We start from the raw sequence: 22,068 nt of genomic DNA, 5'->3' as shown, positions 1-22,068 counted from the left end.
AAATGAGTAAAAAGAGATCCTTTAGCACTACCTATAACTGAATCAATGAAAGATGATTCTAAAGAGTTAAGTTGAGCAAATAAGAAAACATGAAACAACAGTGTTAGAGTAAATGCAAGTAAAACCACCTCACTGACATTTAACATCTATGCAAATATCAGATTCCTCACTTCTTGGTTAAACACTCAGCTGGGATCTCAACCAATGTTTGGAGTGTGCATCACCGATTTTGAAAACAGAAAAAAAGCACAGCACAAAGATTAGACAACTGTGTTTCTAAAGAGATAAACAGTCAAAAAATGAGACCAAGAAGACTGGGAATTAGGGCTCTGTTCTAGAATTATTAATGACTGTTCCTGCATGACGTTTGCTGTAACAGAATTGAACATGACCTAAACCCTCATGATTCCTAACTATATATTCGAAAAAAAGGCATTGGCCAGGCATCAGAAACTAATCAATATTCTCAACCACTAAAATCACAACAATTCCATAGAACTGCTTAAAGGTCTAGGTTGAAAAAAAAACAACAAACCACCACACACAAAAAAACAAACAAACAAAAAACCACCCAAACAACAAAACTCCAAACAAACAAAAAACCAACCCCACATTCACAGCCTAATACATTGAATATAAACTCCAAGAGCAGCTCCTCTAAAGATGGGGAAAAAAATATTCTGTAAATTAAAATTTATTGTGATATATGCATTTCTCTCTATTTAACATGTGTAGCAGCAATTTGGGATATATTGTGTGCAATTTGCAAACAATCATCTATAATGACATTCATTGCCCTAGTACTCAATGCCCTTTGGGAAACCTCTCTAATTTCTCTGACAGGGTCTACTTTTTCTTATCCAGACCTCCTCCATTTCACTGATAAGATCTACGTTTTCTTATCCAGAAAGACCTGCAGGATAGTCTGAACCTTGATTATCCTATTCTAGCAGCTCCCAAGAAATATTAAGTATGATAAAACAGCATTTCTAATGAAATTTATATAAAGTTCTTTCTGAACTTTTCTCAGTAAATTAGAGGAGTTATCCTAATTGCTTCTACTGATACAACCCTTCATCTATTTAGTCACATACTGAAGTCACAGTCATCTAGTCCCTTATGCTTCAAATCAGCATGGTTTTGTTAAGGTGGTTGGGTGTGAAAGGATTGATTTTTCAGACGATGCGCCCTCCTACAATTACTTCAGTTATTGTTAATAGTGAAATGGAAGCAGAACCAGTACATGCAACCACTGAAAGGCAACAACCTCTGCTTTGAATTCTATTTCTTTTTTAAAAACTTCAAATTGAAATTCATCATTCATCATATTCCCATTACATGAACGAACTCAGTCATTAATCTCCAGAATGTAAATTCTAGTTCAGACTTTTTGACAGACTTAGAAATTGAGATGCACCAAAAATGTGTATCTGACTTAGACCTCTACAATCTTACCTTCTTCTGAAGAACATTAACTTTGCGTTCCTTCACCTCTAACATGTCCTTGAGGTCATGGATCTCTCCTGCTTGAGTCCCCTTCTCCTCTGCCATCTCCTGAATCTGCTTTGTCTTCTTATTTAGCATAGTCTCCTTCTCTTCCAGACGTAATCGTAATGCATCCACCTAGATTCAGATATGGAGAAACGGGGTTTGTTTAGCACCGAAGGAAGATGTTTTAGAAAAGTTAAACTACACTTCCACAAGGGAGTGAGTGCTGTCAAATTACAAACAGAATCAGAAAACTTTAAGACTTCAATGTACATAAGCTTGTGACAAAACAGTTATCACAAGTGGCAGGAGACTAAACAGTAAAAATAAATGTTTTTTTCCTGAATTATATGAGACTAACACTCCTTCTTGGAAAATCTCAAATCATACTTCTGATATAACTCAATCTTATGAGATACAAGTCTGGAATTTTTTTCCTTGAAGTAGAAGCCAACACAGTGTGTTGTTGAGAAGTTCTCTCATATGTAGGAAAACTGACCCCTTTATTTGAAACATTACTAGTGTTCAGAGATTTAAGCATTGACTCTTAGTACCAAACAGTCACTTCATGTTCTAGGTTTTAATTAGAGTATTAGCTGAGCCTAGAGGTAATGAAAGCAGAGGCCTTTGTCGCCACTGCAGATGAAAACATGGAAAGAGGATTACCTTTTGATGGCTAAGAATATTTTTGCTTAAATAGCAATGTAATAGTTTAAACTTAACATCAGCAGGATGCAGTTTTATACTAAAGATAAAATAGGACAAACGACACAGTGCAGAATATTGTGGGTGCAACTTGGACACAAACACGCTTAGAGCTCCCACGGCATCAATAAATTTAGAAACATACTCTGGGAATTTTATGGTAGCCTCAAACTTCAAATGCATGTTGAGAAGCTTTTGCTTTTCCTTCTGCATTTCTCTTACACAAATGAAACACAGAGTTCACAAGACAAAAGAAATGGGAGAAGGAATCAGAGCTATCTGAATATAAATTTGATGAGAAGAATAAGGTCACCACAGAGCACAGACTAACCTCAAAGACCATTGTGGAATACGAAATCCAACACCACCAACCTGCTCAAGATACCAAAAGAAATCCACTGACCCCTATCCACTTGGCATTCAGACAGACCTCAAATCTGCCAGCTTGGCTGCTAATCTTATTTGACAGTATCAGATTTGGTTCCTGTTAGCTGAATCCATTACAGGACATCACTCACATAGACTAAACAGGGTGATCAATAAGCCAACGCTTATGGTATTTTGAGCAACATTTAGTTTTAATGTGCTATTCTAATTCCACTTTATTTTGATTTGCTAATGGAAAAGTTGCCTCTAAGGTTCTACATTTACAGTATGTTATGCCCAGAAAAATCCTTTGCTGTTTTGTCTGATTCCTTTTACACAGAGCAATAAGCACTTGCCAGTGGGGAAAAGAACCGCACTGCTCTCCCCATCAGCACTGCAATCCCGCTGGCCACCTCTATGTCTGGAGCCTTCTCACTTACACATACGTTATTAAAATCACATTCCTCACCTTTCACCCAGCAAGTGGGGCATGGAGTATATTCTGCAGTGATATTACAGTACCAGGTACTACCCAAATATGATTTACAGGATTGCCAGTGTTTAGCAGGTGGATCAGGCTTTGTCTTCTTTTTAAACACACAGTTTTCTAGATTGATTAGGTATGTTCTTTGGATATCTCTAATATTAAAGCTAAGAGTCACTTTTATTAATTCTTGAAGGGAAACCAAAACTTTCCCTCACAAGCAAATCTATATACTCTCACGAGTTGTGTTGCAAAATATTTGAGACAGTCCAGATCCCTACAGCACAGTATTAAGTGAAAAGAGAACATCTGCAAACAGAAATTTATCCCCAGAATGCTCTCCATTTTCTGATGGCTTATTCTCTTTGAACTCTATATTAGCTTATGGTTTGGGGTAAATTGCCTTCCTGGTTTTATTTGTGTGAGGTCCCTGCCTAGGAAACCACAGAAAACACTTTCAAGAGTATTTTCAAAGGCTGGTAGGACACACAATCATCACCTTTGCACTATTCCTGGCAGAACACTGCACTTGTTTATTCATGTCAGCTCAGTTTATGTATGGCATCCTCCCACAGTGACAAGAATTGAGGTCTGTGGGAGTCAGGTGATGCCAACTTCAACAAAGTCAGCTTAAGATTTTCTCTGCACATGAAAACGACTAGGCAAACAGCTACTGAGGTGCTGACGCCCCTTCTCCTGACTTCTGCATCTTGGATGGTGTTGTCTTAACCCTGGGTTAATATTACTGTGAAAGCAGTTAGGGACTGCCATGTCTTTAATTATGCATGGCAAGTAAAATCTTACAGTACAGCTCAGGCAACTGCTGGCCCTTCGTATAACAATGGACTTGCTAACTTGACCTGCACATACCATCCAATTTCTCAAGAAGCTTTAGCAAAATAAGCACATTTGTTGTCACCTTCAATACAATAGCCTTCCTACGTACAGGTACAAACAGGTACCTCTCTTCAGGTGGGTACCATACGTAAGACTTACATTTCTTTACTGTGAGAACAATATATGAAAAACTGTGTTGGGAACCATTGATCTGTCTTCACAGAATTTTCCAGTAGCAGTAACTAATACTCTATGACTTTGTTCCTAATACGTATAGCCATACATTAAGCAGGCAGAATTCCAAATTTCTAAGAAAAACCAGTACATTAGTAGCTCCAATGACTACCAGAATAAACACAATAAATGACATAATATTTAATTTAAATTTATTCTTAAGCTTTTTTTAAAATCTTAGATTCTGTAATTACAGTCTTAGTTTTCAGAATATTCCCAACTTATACGTTAGGGAAATCACTAAAATTTTCAAAAGACCACAGTGAGTTTCAGAACTGACTCAGGAGCTTCAGTCAATAGGACTTAGATTGCACACATGTTTTTTCTCATTTTTACCATCATCTCCACTGTACAGTAGCAATCAGTATTATGACATTGGTGATTCCCACTCGGTTTTGGGAAGATGTCAGTGATGCCTAGGAAAAAAAAAAAGTGCTCTACTCTTTTCCTGAGACTGAGCGATCCTTCCCATCTACCCGCCACCTGTTCAAATCACGGTTGAACTATTGATTTAGATCAGTGAACTAAGTCATACTCCATTCAATTATATCAGAAGGTACAATCTTCCCTATGTAACACCCAAGCCCTGATTTCTCTGTAAGGGCAAAATTCAAAATTTTTATTCTCTGTTGGTATGACATTAAAGGTAGCAAAACAGACAGAATATCGATCCTGAAATTGCATTTAGAGCTTGCTATAGTTTCTAACAAGAGTCAACTACTTTTTAAGGTAGATGTTGAATTAATTCTACGTCAGCACTCAGAATTCAAAAGTAATTGAGAAATGCAGAGAAAGACATAAAATGATATTTGGTGTGCGAGGTGAAGGTTCCTTTTATCCTAATGTAGATATTGCTATGTGAACTCTCCGAGTACCTGAAATGAGTACATTTTAAAAAGGGTCAGTTTTGCAACATTTTAGTACTATCTTGCAAACATATCACACAAACACAAAAAAGGTAAGCTTAATTAAGACTTAAATATATGTATCTGTACTCTGTATAAGCATAATCTGTAATTAAGACTTAAAATCTATGTTTACCAACTGATTTTGAATACAGTGGTAGTTTACAAGACTTAATTCTCTGTTTTTGACTTTGATCTTTCTTATTAATTACATTAGAGTTGACTCTTCACCTTCTTATACAAATTTCAGCTACGGTCTGTAGAAGACAGTGAATTCTTTATGAACATACAGCTCCCAGTTATCTGAACAACTTAGATTACATGACTATGCCATGGAGCAGAGGCACACACACTTGGCTTTCTGCAGAGCCTGTATGTTCTTGCTAGGTTATAAACTCAATGCACTACAGAAGTACTGCTTCCAGGGCCTGCTCAGGTCAGAAATCAGTCCAACTGTTCTTCCACAATCTCTAGCACAAGGTATTATATACCTAAATATGGTGAACTCAATTCTGTGAGCTGAGCTTAATGTTTGCAGGTGTCAGCATAGGTCTTCATGTAGTTGGTGCTAACAAAAATAAAGGGGAATGTTCTCTACTGATTAATTTAACCTCCCACTGAAGCCACGTACCTTCTGTCACTGACCTAAGCTAAAGGGCTCATTGGGCAAAACACAAACTTTATATAGATGAAGTCCTAATTCCAAAATAAATATTGATTTATTTTTTGTTTTGTTTACGAAGAGATTGTACACTTTTAGAGCTATTTTTAAAGTTTTTTTCACAAACTGAAAAGTTAACCACAATATCCTCTCCACCCAACAGCCATCAACATAAACACGCCACAAACAGCTCACTGTTCTTTGTAGTTCTAGTGTGGCAAGTGGCAAATTCATTTTTGAGATATTATACCAACATCTTTTTCTGACCTACCTTTTAGAAGACTAAAAGGCAGAGGCTTATCAAGGTATTCTTTTTTCTCTCCAAATGTTTATTTAAATATGACTTTAAAATACCAATCCCCTATGAAGGTGTCTGCCAATATATGACAGAAAATGCAACTCTCTTCCTCCTCACAACTCTCTCCAGGCGTCTTGAGAGAAGCTAGTTACGATTTAAAATCGACCAGTGCCGTCAAGAAGTAAGGTCAGGCAGGATCTCGCATTCCTATACTATTCCCAGTGAAAACTCTTGTATAGGAAGATACCTTTTCCTTAAAAAAACCCAAAATACATCACAGGATGCAACAACAAACATCTCAATGCTGTATTTTATCAACCTGTTCCAATCTTATACTTGAGAGGATCACTTGAAGACAGAAGAAAGGTAACTGCGTATGATGATTTAATTGTTGAGCTTTTTGTCAAGAACATCAATAAAGATGAAAAAGATGCAATTATCTTTCAAAAAGTATAAATATCTTCTTGGAATAACATAAAAATTCTCAGGATCATAAATGGATCATTCTAAATATCTACTCTGATACAATGGAATAGCCTGATAATCAACAACACTTTGTGTGTGTTAAATCCATACCAGATTGCTACATCTTACTGTGGAGAACATGCTAGACTGTATTGAATCCATTAAATCTAACATAAAACCATCATTCTAAAACAGCATCATTAATGTTTTAGCTCCACAGCAACTCCTTCCTGAAAGACAGAAAATCATCTTTCACTGTTAATGTAGTTGTTACATTTCTCTTACAGTACCTAGAAGCAAACTATGTGAATAACTTAAAAGCATTAAGTAGAAAAATCTCTCTCTTCCCACCCACCCCCCACCTATCAGCCACTTTTTATTAGTAAATAAGAGTTCACACATTTCACATTTCAGAGGAAGAATCCAATTTGGTTTTGTCTTGTTGTGCTATATGACAATCTCATTAAGAACAACTTGATGAAGAACAAATTTTCTCAATGATTATTTAGTAATATTACAAGTTAAAGAGTTGCATAATTTTCTATATTAAAAAACTACTTTGTTCTTCAGGTAAAATAAAATCAAAATGTTCTGAATAACTATTTAAGAGTATTATCAATGACATATAACCAAGTCTTTTTTTAAAATACTTTGTTTAAATTCTATAAGTTTTATTTCAATAAATACGTTTACCTACCGTAACAGCCGAAATTATGACCATCTACTGAAGTCTTAACTTGTAAATAAAGTACATTCTTTCAAGAACTTAATCTCTCATGGGCAGAAATGTGCTGCTCTTCATTATTTAAAAGCAAGAACAGAATCGTGTTTCTAGCCTCGTAAGTTTGTCACAATACTGCACAGTCATTTGATATATCTATATTCTTTTTAATCATTGTAATGGATCAAAACCTGCAATTTACATTTTAAAATGTTTATTTACCTAATACCTATTTTCAATGATATTTTGAAATGTAAATATTTTTTAAATAAACATGTATGAATCTAGGCTACATTCCTGACTAGCAAAAAAGAATGAACAAATTTAACAAGAAGTTTATGATTGTAAACTAGCACTTTCACAGTTATTCCAACTAATGCAATTTCAACTTCTACATAAATCTGAGAATAATCAGAAAAGCCATCTCAGAACATCAAAAGATATTTAATATGTAACTCGATTTCTGCACATGGACAAGGCCATGTGCACCCACAGATTCACTTAATATGGCTAAAGGAAAGCTGCATGAGAGTTAAAAGTTCCAATAAATTCTCTTACACTCTTGTAACATGGAATCTTTCTACCAGTGTTACCCACAAATTTTCTGCATGCCTATTTCACAGCTCCTTTGGCTTTTCACCGTTTCAGCTGTAACAACACAAATATTTCTTGATACATGACCGCCATCTTTTGGACTTCTACTAACACTACAGTTTTCCAAGCCAGGGGATTGAAACGCTCTCTTCACACATATCATGCTTGTTCTTCAAGAATGTCCAGAAACAATAAATTTATGCTATACTTACTATCCATTTGATGTTCAGATATACACTTCTGTCTTACATAATATGGGAATTTATTAAGCATTTGTTATCAAAACACAGTTTTGAAAATATTTTAACTTTATCTTGGAATATGCATCATAAAACATGAAAGCCCATATTTCAGGTGTAAGCACAGGCTTACATGCAGGAGTTCCCATACATGCTGACAGTAGTAGTGAAGCCTCAGCAAATTGTATACTACTGGAACACTCTTCCTTTCTCTGCTCTCTTTTAGCTACAAGATCATTGAAAAAAATCCCCCCAGCTCAGGCATTGCAACTTCCAATTTAGCTCTGCCTAGGAAAAATACTACTAGTGACCATGCTATAGGAGCACGTCATAAAAGTGTGTATTCATCCATGGGAATATGTCTGTACTTACACACACATATTTGTCCTTACTATGAATGCCCTGGCCTAGAGAATCAAACATCTAATCAAAGATACAACATACTCAGTACAAGCAGTATTGAATGGCTATGGGATTGTATAACCTAAGCCAAGATGAACTTTTTATCTCTTTCTCTATGAAAAGTCAGTCAGTACAGAATTGCCCATTTTACCTCTGTCTGCAGGATGGCAGCTCTTTGCTCTTTAGCTGTAAGAGACTCTTTCAGAACTTCAATATGCTGTTTGCTGTCAGAGAATTGGTTTGTGAGGGTCTCCAGCTTTGTCTGCAAGGCCAGCAACTCAGTGTCTTTGCGTGACAGCTCCTGTTTCACCTGACCAATCTGAAAAAGAAAGAAAAGATGGGCAAAGGAAAAAAAAAATTATACCTTCCTTACAAAAATAACTATAAATTCACATAACTACCAACAAACAGTACGATATTCTAAACTTAACCCACAGAATTGTGAAGCCTTCAGTTACCTTGAATGGAAGGCCACCAAAAATTTGTGTCATAAGCAAAAGATACAACGAGAAAGAGGGGGGAGCAATAGCATCAATTTTTCAAGAGAGGTTCTTTTTAACAGAGTCAGTCTGTTCTTAGTCATCTTTCAAAGGACTGAGCAAACCCAGTTACTTAGCAGGGGTAAGTTTTTTATGAAGATGAAGCAGAACTATAATGAGAAAGTACCCTTATCCTGTAATAACAGAAAAGATGAGATACCTCCAGGTGTCTCAGAGGCATGATGTTTGCTCTGAAACATCAAACCAGTGAGTTTCCATCCATCTCTCATCTATCAATCCAGCCTCATGCTTACAGAGTATGTAAAGATACCTTTACTTTTCCCACTATTTACAAAACCAGCATTTCAATCTTCCAAGAAATACCTTTTAATTTACGCAAGCTTCTTAAAGCAAATGCAAATAAATATCAAAACAACATGAAAACTGTTTGTGGAATTGCACTTTGTTGAGAGCAATTTCCTAGATTTAATTTAGTGAATTAAATCAGTATGGAAATGCCAATTTATTGCAATAAATGTAAGTTGGATTATCATTTAAAAAGACGAACAGTAAGAAATGTTAAAAGTAAAGTACTGAAATTAGATGAAGTCTCATTCTAAGTGCAATCATCACCCACAAAAAAAAATTAAATAGGACAGGGAAGTCTGAATGTAGGCTTATGTCCAAGTTTATAACCAACTTTCTGGTTTACCTCTGATACATCTCATGGAGTAAAACAGCAGTATTTTACTTTTACATATTACATAGCAGAGGTGGACATATCTCTGAAAACTAAACAGTTCTCCCTTTTTTAACTTGAACAATTTTATTTGTGACAGTAAAAAAAAAAAATAATCCCTCAATCCCAAAAGTATGTTGTCCAATGCTTCAAAACAGAAAATAAAGGACATCACAAGCTAAAAAATTGTCCAGGTCATCCTCCATTTTTGGGAATGTGTCAAGAACAAAATTAAATAGATACAAGCTATAAATTATAATTTTTGTATTTTTATTTTTGATTAGAATAAATGCACATACTAGTAGAAATAACTGAGAGGAAAAGCTTGGGTAAATGTGGTTTTATCTCAACAACACTGTTTCAGTAACAGGTAATTAAAGAAAACTCTTTACCAAAGAGTACTAAAATAGCATCAAAAGATGTCATCAAGGACTTCGTGTTCCAGTATGAAACAGCATACATGAGGAGATAAGGAAGAAGGGGAATGGAAGAAGCAGGATGTGTATCTCAAAAAACCTCACACAAACTAATTTTTTTAAAGTGGAATAATGGGAAGGAGTATAAGAAGAATTTAATTTATAGAACTATTCAATAGTTTATTGTTCACTGAATTCAAACATACTAGGTTGGTTTTTTTCCATGGTTCTGCTAAAAGCAAATACGTCCACAGAATAATTTAACTACCTATTTAAATTAATAGAAAAGTATTGATGTTAACAGCACTATTTCTGCTGCCAGCTACTGGCCAATACAACCAGTTGCACAATACCACTAGGTACAACAGAATAGCTGGAAATAGACAAACTATTTACCACTAGTTACGTTTTCTGGAGTATCTAAACAAAAAAGCCTCCTTAAAAATTTCAGGTGACACAAACTTTTTCTACTAGTAGATAACCTGAATTATAGTAAAACTTTCTCAAACCAGCTTGGTCTTTCTTTGGAAAGATAAATTCTTTTGGGGGTCATCTCAGAAGAGATGCTTACCCTAAATACTTGTGTCTTGGTGAAATGCTCTCATCTAAACACAACCACATTTCATTACATTAAAATTCCCAAGTAGCACACTAAGATCATTCTCTCCAGAATTCCCCACTTCAGAGCTGTAAGACCACACTGCCAATGCGCTAAAGCTCTTTAGGAAGAATGCAGCATATACCATTCCAAGTTGCAAGAGAAGTTAACACAGCATTAAGTGCTTATATCTGTTTTCTCGGTGAGACACTATGATCACTCAGCAAATGCACTAATTTCACAGCAAAGGAATAACCTAAATTCATGCTGCTAAAATTAAACAATCAGTTTTTAAAAGCATTGAGCATCCAGCTTTTGTTATTTTTTGTGAAACAACGTTAAGAGGGTTCAGTACATGTTTTCAAATTATTTTTGTTCTACTACGGAAAGCAAATCTCTTTGAAAGTCTGGCCCCAAAATGGGTGTCGAATATTTTGATATTCTGCTTCAATAGAGAAGAATATGTTACTGCTGAAACAGATCATACCATTAAAAAAAAAAAAAACCAAAACAGTAACAAAACAAATATACATGTTCAGTTGAAGAGTGATGTTATGGACACCAAAACCATGTGAACAAAAACGCAGCTACAAGGTTGAGCAGGCTGTTAGTTCTACTGTTAGTTATATTAAGTCATAAAGAAGGTAAGAGAAGAAAAGTTACCCCAAAAGTCAGAGAGCTAGCAAGCCCCAGTGAATGGCCACTGCACACAAAAGATAAATCTTACTGCAGAGACCTCAGTCTGGAGACCAGCCACTCTTTTTTTCAGGTCCTCCCCTTGAGCCTCTTTGGCACTTAGCTCTTCCTTCAGTTGCTCTACCTGTCACGACATTGTTATGCTTTTAAATATTTATTATTTGTCAGCTTCTAGTTAGCCTGTTTCAATCCAAGTAACTAAAAGTGACAAAGAACTGAACAAAAGGATCAACACTGGTCACTCATTTTCTCTTCCGCCAGACAAGAAGTTGACTATGAAATAAAGATTTACAGTTATGGTTATGTTTATATATGTCAAGTATGGCACTTCACTGAACGGTTTTGAAACTAGAAATCACGAGGAAATTAGGATAGGAAAAAGGACATTTTTTCAGTTTAAGAGAAATAAGGTTTTAATTGTCAAGGTACAGCCACAGATGACTATATAATACTGAACAAATAAATGTTGTGCAATTACAAAACAAGGTAGGGCAGCAAGATAGCAAGATTGCAGCTCGCTACAAGTCATGAGTAAGGAGTTAGCAAAAAGGAGCAAATTTTCTGCAGGAAAATAAATGAGCAGACACAGTAGACAGAAGAGATCCAGAAATTGAGTAGCTGAAGAGATCTATAGGCCCACAGAGGGAGAGGAGAAGGTGAAACTGAAGAGTTGCTAACAAGGAAAGAAGGAAAGAAAGAAAGAAGAAATGATGGAAGGAAGAGGTGCTAAAATCATCTCTCCATTCCTAATTTGAAGGGTATATACTTAAATTCCTAGAAGCAACTAAGTGGGATAAAGGGCAAAAGTATAAAAGAACAGATGTGGTTATCCAGAGGTAAATCAGTGAGCTAGCATGAGGGAAGTGGAAGAAATACATTCGTATTACATGTTTCTACTTAAAGGCAAATAACAATTCTCCAAGAAACTTTCTCCAGCATTCTTTTTTGGACAAGCAGGACAAATGCAGTAGGTCACAATTGTTCAGGACCTAGTACAGTAACTTTCAACCTCTGTTCCAGGAATTTCTACATTGCTTGCACGGAGTATGCAAAAGCTAACCAAGAAAAGCAGGACTGCTCACAATACACTTAAATTTACTGTACAAGGTGGTCTGAATCTTCATTAGAAAATGTTAAGGCCCACTAAAAGACTGAGAAAAACTTCTTTGGGAATGAATTGACTTTTGGCTATACACAATTCAGTAGTCAGTGTCCATCTTTATATCTGAGGATCAACATGTCTCACTGCTGTATTTGTCCTGTATTCCCCATGGCATAAATTAATGTTGGCACCACCACTGTTGTAGAATCTACTCTCATTCTGACTCTGCTACTGGAAGAAGAGTATAATGAAACACCATTATAGTAAAAGTTCATGCTCTTTTCAGCCTTTACATGGTAAAAAGACCTACCAGTTACAGTACAATAGTTGCAAAAAGAAACACTTTTTTTTTCAAGAGACTACACTTGAAAAGACTCTAGATCAAATAAAACTTAAAATATAATGGATAAGCAATGGTCTAAAGATAAACACAAAATCCTTCTGAAATAAAAGAAAGTCAGGTGTGACAATAAAAGCAGAATTTGGGCCATTGACCTTACTGAACCACCATTATAATATTTTCAAATTTGAATTTAAAATTCTCTTAAATATTTTTAAGTTATTTTAGCAGCTTCATGGCAGAATACAAATAAATTCTCTTTCCTAGCACTTGAAAGGGAACCCAGACTGTACCTCCTTATTGAAGTATGAAAATTTCTCTCATCTGTTCTCTTAGCTCAGTTTATCTTACTACTGTAATTTGTTTTCTCAATACCTTATTTTTCATGAATTTGGAATGACTACGGTACACCTCCATTTGCTTCATTTCCTCTTCACGTTCCTCTGTGCTTAAAGCCCCGTTTGACTTCAACATCTGAATCTCTTCTTCCAAATCCCGGAGACCACGCTCCATGGAAGAAATTTTTGAATCCTGAAAACAATTAGAAGAGCTAAATACAGATACACAGTTAGATGATTTGTTAACATACCACTGGAGTAAAAAAACCGGAAATAATTTGTTGGGCATGTACATGCCCTTGACATTTACTCCTGAAGTTCCTACAGAGATCAGTTTACACCTCTTTACATAGCATCTGGCTGAGTGCTCAAGTACTCATTTTTCAATTTTTTTTATACCTTTCAAGGAAAGCAAGAGTTTAGTACTGAAATAAAACATGGTTAGGGACAGGAACACAGTATATGATGAATAAATAAAGGAACATGAAAAAAGGTTGCCTTGTAAGGCAAAAGCTAGTGTAAAACAGAGATACTTAATTCTAATTGAATGAACAGCAAAATGTGACTGCAAGAATGTCAAAAAAATGGGTTTGTGCTACTAGTAATTTAACTGGCGACACAAATAGAGTACATAAAAAGCACCATAAGCAACGAAAAGATGCAACAATCTATTTTTGAGTGGACAACCTAGTTTTAAGTGGATAAAGCAGTAGAGGATCTTTCAAGTACTCTGGTTCATATATACAACATATAAAACATTTCCACAGTTAAAAAATATACATCTGGAAAAATAAAAAAGCCAATCTACCATTATCCTCAGTTTTACAGGAGGATCAGGGGTTTTCAATCTACTTGGTTTACTGTTTTCTTCAGAAGTTTTACGTGTTAGGAATAGCAAGAACAGATTCATACAACACACAGCTTCATGCATTCTCATGAACATGGATATGTATTTATGAATTGTAATCTCTTAAAGCAGTCTATTTTTTTTTTATTTCATTGCTCCAAAATATTTTGTCTTTCCTGAAATACAGGTAGGATTTGAAACTATCCTCCATTCTTTCACAGAGGAATCCTTCATTATTTTTTTTGTCTGATAAAGCACAGCTGAAAAAAATCATGAAAGATTTTCACATACATGTTTTCATTCATGAGATAAGATTTTTCTAAAGGACCATCACAAAGATCTAGTCAGATCTTCTGCTTAATTTTTGATGCTTAAGTTAAAAATCAGTAAAGCAGACTTCTGCAACAAAAAATTAGAGAGGTAGTAAGGTGAAGTGATATGTTGTAATTTACAACAGTATTCAGTTTCAGCACTCACATCATTTCCCAGAAATACCTTTGAAATTAAAGATGGCTTATTGTTACCAGATGGTCAATTAGTTTTCATTACTAGGGACCACAGATATGACTAATAAAAGATGGCAAATGAAAGGATCCAGAGTAGAAAGATGGGAAATGACTACGGAAAACATTGAGATGGGATGGAAAGAGCTGGAACAGAAAAAAAAAAGGAAAGAAAATAAAAGAAAAAGGCACAGATAAAGAAGGAGGGAGGAAGGGAGGATACAAAAATGGAAGAGAATAGTTTGCAAGGACAGTTTCCAGTTTTTTTAACTGTATTTGTCTAAACCCTGTCTAATGTCCTTTGTGGACCATATTATATGAAATATGATTGCACAAAGCTGTGTAAACCACACACTCCTCTTGTGGTTCCTGAGCTCTTGGCAAATTGCCATTGTTCCATTAGACACTTCAGTTAATGGTTTAAGAATTCAATCACAAATTCATCTAGAAAAGTCAGGTTTATGATGACATACAGACATCTTTCTAGCTATATGACCTGTTCTTTAAGTGGGTTCTGAGTTTGCAAATTGCTAACTTGGTTGACATACAGAATGCAAAGCAGTATTTCAAATGTTGATACTATAAAAAGTAAATAACCCACATCATAAAAACCTACTGATCCACCATTCCCATTCTTGTAATAGAATGGACTTAGTTAACTGAAAGAAATCTGTATATACTGCTGCAGGCAGACAGAAGGCAGGTTTCTATTGTGTCATGAAGCAGCTCTGTCTCTTCATTGATCAATAATAACAAATACAATAATAATAGATAATAAAATAGTATAAAATAAATATACTTATTTTAAATTAGAAGACTGACAGAAGTACATGGTATTTGGTTGAGTCACCTTTCATATGGAAACCCATTTTCCAGAGACAAACTCTGCTATATGCTGCCTATATGCAATCATTTACCTTCATCTCAATAACAGTTTGCAAAGCCTTTGTCTTGGCTGTGTCAGGAGCATTTTCAAATCGACGATGGATCTCCTGTACCAGCAGAAAAGAAAGCAAGAGTTAGCCAAACGGCATGTTGTCTCACTTACCAAGTACAAACAAAATTAGTAGAAGCTTCTCTTTCTCATACATAGCACAATTCAATGCTGCTTTCTGATATTACCAGTTCACACATCCTGCTTTATCATTTCCATACCAAAGAAAGGACAGGCGAAAGTTCATTCAACAGAATCACAGCCTCAGTTAAAAAGGCACAACAGAAACTGCATCTTTGACTATCTACTTACTAAAAATAAACTGTGAAATGACAGCTGAGTCTTCTAAAAGCCCCTATCATCTGCCTGCTAAACTAATCTAAACTATTAGTAGTTTCTCATGGAAGACATACACATAATTTATTTCACTAGATGCTTATTGAAAACAACAATGCTGTGGTTTCTGTTTCAACAAGCTATAGGGTACAGTTGCGTTAATAACACTCTTTTTCCAACGTTTTTACCCCAGGATAGCAGTGTTTAATTATGCATGATGAAAATCTTTCTCCACTGGGCCTCGAATGTAGCTGAAAGTACATGATTGGATAACACATTGCTCTAGAAGCTCAGAGTACGCAGACAGGAGGACACAGAAGTCCATGTGACATTTTTGTTGATGTGAATTCACAGAACTACCATGCTTCAGATTGCTTGCTAAGGAATAAAATGACAGAAAGATGAAACAACTTGTTCTACTGGATAAAGTAGTTAGGGGTTTCAAATCAACAAGTGGGAATACAGGAGAAACAACATACTCCACTTTTTCACTATTTGTCTTAAAATAGTATTGTCCTTACACCACACACTAATGTTAAATGTAAGAATGTGAATAGTGTTCGAATGTTGTTAATATATGACATAAAAATACTTTAGTGCCCATAGATTATGAACTGTGATACCAGTTAACCTAACAATAAATTACATGTGTGACACCCACACACAGTTTAGCCACCGACTCCCCTCAAACACCTAAAAGACAAATCCAAAAAGCCACCCACAAATTCCTATTTTCAATAGACATGGTGAAGAGATAACATTTTATATGGTAGTCATACACGCAACTTGCTCCACATAATTATTTATTTGAATGAGAAAGGTAGAGTTGTATAGTGCTTTTCAAAATACTGAAAATACTACTTATCTTGTAAGATTGTTAAGTGTTCTTATGTAGCTCTGAAGTGAGCAAGACAGAACTGTTAGTGATATGGCAAGGGCCACAAGGAGAATTTTGCATGTTTGGCACAAGGCCATTTGCATAACTTGATGCCTGTGAATGGTAGTAATAAGAAAATCCAGTAGAAATTTGCCTGTCTTTAAATACTATATTTGTGTATTTCCTGAGAGGTTATTTTTACAGGTATGTTTGCAGTGCAGGGTGGTATTTTCTGAAAAAAAAACCTCCTGAAAAAATAAACTAGAAAAACCCTCAATATATTTGTTTCTCCCATAGTCAACAGACAACTGGAAAGCCTCTGGTCACGTATCACTGACATCATATAGACCAGAGTGGAGCAATACCATTACTATTCTTCTACTTACCTGTACTTCCATTCACATAACTGATTTATTCAAATCTAAACAGTCTAGCCAGACTTCTTTTGGTCCAAGATGTTGTCTATCTGCCTCTAATGTACACGCCCAAAGGGCAGTGTGCACTCCTCTCTGCTATTCTCCTCAACTGATATGCAAAGCATAGCATAATCAGTAATTTCTTATCACCAGCTTTCCACACCGTTGATCTCTAGCACTCTTCCACTTTTCCATCTGCCTACCGGGTTAGGAGCATGCCTCTTTTTGTCTACAGTTAAACAGATATGGCTTCTACCTATTCAATAAGTTTTAAATTAATGAGGCAGCCCCTTTATCTTGAATATGCTGATGTTAAAGGGGAATACAATACACTGAGATGCTCTTTCCAGGGGGTTGATCATAGGGCCATCTAAAGATTGCAGGCGTTATCTCTGGGATCATCTCCCTAGCAGAGCTGTAAGCTTTTTTGAAGCAGGTAGCAGTCAGCCCAATCAACTAACCTTTTTCTACTGTTTCTTGTGCCCACCCTCAGAACAGGAAAAAAGAAGCTGTCAGCACAGAGGATATCATCAGCACAAGCTGGACCAACATCCTCATGTCACTTTTATTACCTACTCCATCCTTAGTATTTTTCTTGAGACACATCAATGAAACTACTTTTCCAGTCTGTCTCCACTACTTACTATTTCAGTTGCCACATCTTCAGAGGTAATATTTTAGAGATTCATTTGGTTATGCTGCTACACATTATAGTAGAAAAGAAGCTCATCATGAGGTTGAATTTGCTTTAAAAATGTCATTTCAACTAAGCATAGGACAGTCCGCCACATACTCAGCCAATAACAAACTCAGAGTTTATCTTACTACCCTCAATCAAGGATCAGAGACAAAAAATCATAGTACTACATATTGCTTTAACAAGAATAAGCCATGACGAGCTCCTAACACCCAAGACCAGCCTGAGCATTTAGAAATACGATGGGGAGCAGATCCAACACCCTCCACCTGTTTCTCAGTGCTTTTCTGTCACATCAGTTATACAATCATCCAAGGACTGTTATTGTAGAATAAAATAGAACAGCTTGATAATAGAAAAGAAAGTAAAACAAGTTCTCGTGAACTTTTAGAAACTGAGAAAACAAAAGATAAGAAGGTAAAAAAATAATATGCCAAAAGTCTATTTTGAACAATGTCTTATTTTTATTTCAGTAGTGCAATTCTATACTAAATAATTTCCACTTGTGCAGAGACATGGTCTCTGACCTGAGAACATAAAAGCAACTACTACTATGGAAACGGAATAGATTGAATATACACTAGGAGAAAAGTACGTCACAGTGACACAACAGTGTCAGCTTTTTGCACTGCACAGTGTTTTCCCAAATTGAAAATTATTCTAAGCTTTTTCTCTAGAAATGCCTGTATCTCCACTGTCTGAAGTGATGCTTTGCACTTTGGCAAAGGAAACGTCCTACTTCTATCATCTTAAGTAATTCCACTGTGATTTGGATGACATAACCTGCTGAAAAACACCACCTCCCACCTCTTGACTGCATAGTAAGGACTTACATTTGGCAACATGCCTACGATTCTAAAAAGCCTGAAGACAGGGCTACAGGCAGACCAATCCTTCCTACAACACAGATTTAAGCATGGCTGTTGCAGGAAGGCCGTGCGTAGATATCCTTCTTAATTGTGAAATACAGGTTACATACTTATCTTTCAATGGCAGAATGGAGACATAACAATAGATCATCTCTGAGGTATTCAGATTCTATTGTGGACACACACTACATAAATAAATGAAAATTAACATTTTGATCTTTAAAACAAGACTTTGCACAATAATTAAAAGCATAAGGCCACACACAGATATCAGAAAAATACAAAACTAATCCTTCATTCCTTGCAAGTTACCCATTCTGATAAAGTAATAACGCATTATTCCTTTGTTCTACTTTCACACATAAAGAACTTTCACATGTAACTACTATTGTTCCATAACAGAATAGCAAACTTCAACATGCTCTTACCTTTGAATGTAACTTGAATTGTTATAACAAAGGGTGGTCTTTATATGTATGTTTTATGTATTTAATGTTTTTATATGTCCAACAATTCCTTTATTTTAAAAAGGATAACAAAAAGGGAAAAAGTTACTTATTCCTGAGCTATGTGCAACATGCATGCTTTTCACTGTTAATTATTATTACTATTAAAAGTATATACCACATTTCTTTTTCAGTTTACCCAGTGGGAACTTCTAGCTACCAAGTATCATCACAACATTGCCAAGAATATTGAAGAATGCTCTATTATCCAATTTCTATTCCAAGTTTTATGTTTCATATCCCATTATTACAAGCTAGTAGAGTTTCTACAATTTCTTGACATAAACAAGAAAAGCTTTAGGTGAAGAGACACCTTATAACATGTTTGGCACTAGAGCTACCACTACAGGTACACTGTGTCCACTTTGTGTGCCTACAATTTAAAAACTATATTGATATATTGAAGAGAGTTCAAAGAATGACTGCAGGAGCATAATTTGTCTTTAGGAAAAAAACAAAACAAAACAAAAATTATGGTGCAAACTGATCACAACTTTAAAGTACCTTCACAGGCAACAAAAATTCAAAAGGGTTGTTCTGTCCTAAAAACATTACGATTCAATAACTAAAAACTGAAGGCTAGAAATAGTCAGAAATTTAAACAGTGTGGCCACCACAGTTGCAGTTGGTACTTCACCATTACCAATTTTTAGCTAAGAATAGCTATCTTCCATTTAAAAAAAAAAAATCTACTTCAAAAAAAGATGTAAACTAAAAGTTTGCATCATACTACATCTGCCAAGGAGGTCTGCAAGGTAGCACAGTAGCCCTATGAGAAACAATACTGTAATTTTCTGGTCAGCATAATTACATTGAACAGCTGATCAAACATAATGAGAACATTGAATATGTAAAGAATAGCAGTGATAAAATCATTTTAATGCACCATAAAGAATGACAAATTCTGTGGGTTTTTTCTTGACCAAGAAATGCCAAAATAATTGAAAATTAGAGAATATAGTTTAGAATTGAAGGAGTCAACATTGAGCAGTATCAGCACTATTTCTCAAAAATGCTCATAAGTTATACACATGTACATAATAATGAAGGGAGGAATTTAATCAGAACCTTTTCTTCATTCATAATCTGGCCATACCATTCGTCGTTATTCCCTCAGTTACTCTTGCCTCTGATTTTGCAGGGGACTTGAAGAGATGTGAAGGTTCACTTTTAAGCAATGATGTTTTTATAGTGAAGTATGCTGTATGTTTAAAAATACAGCAACTTATCTCTCAGTAACGTCACAAGATAAGCACCTTCCAAAGCAAAAAAGGACAGGTTTTCCATTTCCTGCAGAACCTACATAATCAGGCAGCATGTACCACACAGAGAATAAGAAAAATAAGCTCTTTCATACATCTTTTTTTTACATTGACAAAAAAATATGATATGCAATTAAAAAAACAGCTGTAATTTTGACTTTTTTTAATCTTAACTGGCCTTAAGTCAGTTAAGTCAGACTTATCTTAAGTCCAGGCCTTATTAAGTGAATGGTATACCTTTCATACTTAAAATTTAGTTTCCCAGATGGCTTTTCTGTCAATCTTTCATGTCTAAATCTTTGAAAGATTTTAGCAACCTAGTTGCAATTAATTACAACTGAATGCAAATGCTACAACCAAAGGAAAATTTCATGAGCATCCATCAGTTCACTATTAACTATCACTGTTAATTTCAGAAATTATTTAATAGATCTATAGAATCATAGAATAGTTTAGGTTGGAAAAGATCTTTAAGATCATCGAGTCCAACCATAACCCTAGCACGGTCAAGTCCACCACTAAACTCTGTCTCTAAGCACCACATCTACACATCTTTTAAATGTCTCCAGGGACGGTGACTCCACCACTTCCCTGGACAGCCTGTTCCAATGCTTGACAACCCTTTTGGTGAAGAAATTCTTCCTAATACCCACTCTAAACCTCCCCTGGCACTACTTGAGGCTATTTCCTCTTGTCTCTTGTCCTGTCTCTTGTTACTTGAGAGAAGAGATCAACCCCCACCTCACTACAACCTCCTTCCAGGTAGTTGTAGAGAGCGATTATGTCTCCCCTCAGCCTCCTTTTCTCCAGCCTAAACAATCCCAGCTCCCTCAGTCGCTCCTCTTAAGACTTGTACTCCAGACCCTTCACCAGCTTCGTTGTCCTTCTCTGGACACACTCCAGCACCTCAAGGTCTTTCTTGTTGTGAGGAACCCAGAACTGAACACACTGCTTGAGATGCGGCCTCACCAGTGCCAAGTACAGGGGGACAATCACTTCCCTGGGCTGTATTAGCAAGAGTACACAACCAGGAGACAGGAAGCAGCTATTTCTCTCTATGCAGCTCTCGCAAGACCACTGCTGGAGTACTGTGTCCAATTCCGGGCTCCCCAATACGAGGAAAACATTGAAAAGCTGAAGAGAGTCCAACAGAGACACCAAGATGGTTAGGGCTGGAACATACGATGGAAGAGGAGAGGATGAGAGAACTGGGTTTGTTCAGCTGAAAAGAAAAAAGGCTTTGGAGGGAAGCTTGATGCTCTCTACAACTATCTAATTGGAAGCTGTAGAGATGACGGAAACAAAAGTCTTTTCAGAAGTGCATAGTGGAAGGATAATAGGCAACAGGCAAAAGTTGCACCACAGAACAACCTGACTTGTTAATACGGAAAAGATTTTACCAGGAGAACCAAACACTGGACGAGGTGCCCAGAAAGGTTGTGGAATTCTCATCATTTGAAATTGCTGATCTGAGCAGGAGGTTGCATGAAATGACCTCTGGGAGAGCCCTTCCACCTACCTGACTCATTTACATAAATATCTTTACTAACTGGGACCAGAAGGTGACTGGATAGTATTACAATTGTTTAGTTTCAGGATTTTTACGAATATTTTTCAGAAAGTGCTCGATACCAGTAATTTAAACTTCTATTTCAGCAACACATAAAACTGAATTGAAAAAAGCATGTATAAGAATCCTGTATAATTTACCTCA

General features: G+C 35.9%; 1 protein-coding gene across 1 annotated transcript in view; it reads right to left on the bottom strand.

Annotated features, from left to right (window-relative positions):
- Positions 1-1,455: 1,455 nt before the first annotated feature.
- Positions 1,456-22,068, bottom strand: part of ERC1 (ELKS/RAB6-interacting/CAST family member 1) — a gene marked incomplete at its 3' end in the record, with an annotated part of 79,945 nt that continues 59,332 nt past the window's right edge. The window contains exons 3-7 of the mRNA XM_009702334.1: positions 15,375-15,449; positions 13,145-13,300; positions 11,359-11,451; positions 8,551-8,718; positions 1,456-1,623 (exon numbers count right to left, since the gene is read on the bottom strand). Of these exons, the coding sequence (XP_009700636.1) occupies positions 1,456-1,623; positions 8,551-8,718; positions 11,359-11,451; positions 13,145-13,300; positions 15,375-15,449 (660 nt within the window). The remainder of the gene's footprint in view (positions 1,624-8,550; positions 8,719-11,358; positions 11,452-13,144; positions 13,301-15,374; positions 15,450-22,068) is intronic.

This window comes from Cariama cristata, unplaced genomic scaffold (genome assembly GCF_000690535.1).
Source record: "Cariama cristata isolate BGI_N322 unplaced genomic scaffold, ASM69053v1 scaffold2196, whole genome shotgun sequence".
Taxonomy (NCBI): Eukaryota; Metazoa; Chordata; class Aves; order Cariamiformes; family Cariamidae; genus Cariama; species Cariama cristata.
The sequence above is the reverse complement of the archived record's forward strand: the minus strand, read 5'-3'. Positions and strand labels throughout refer to the sequence as shown.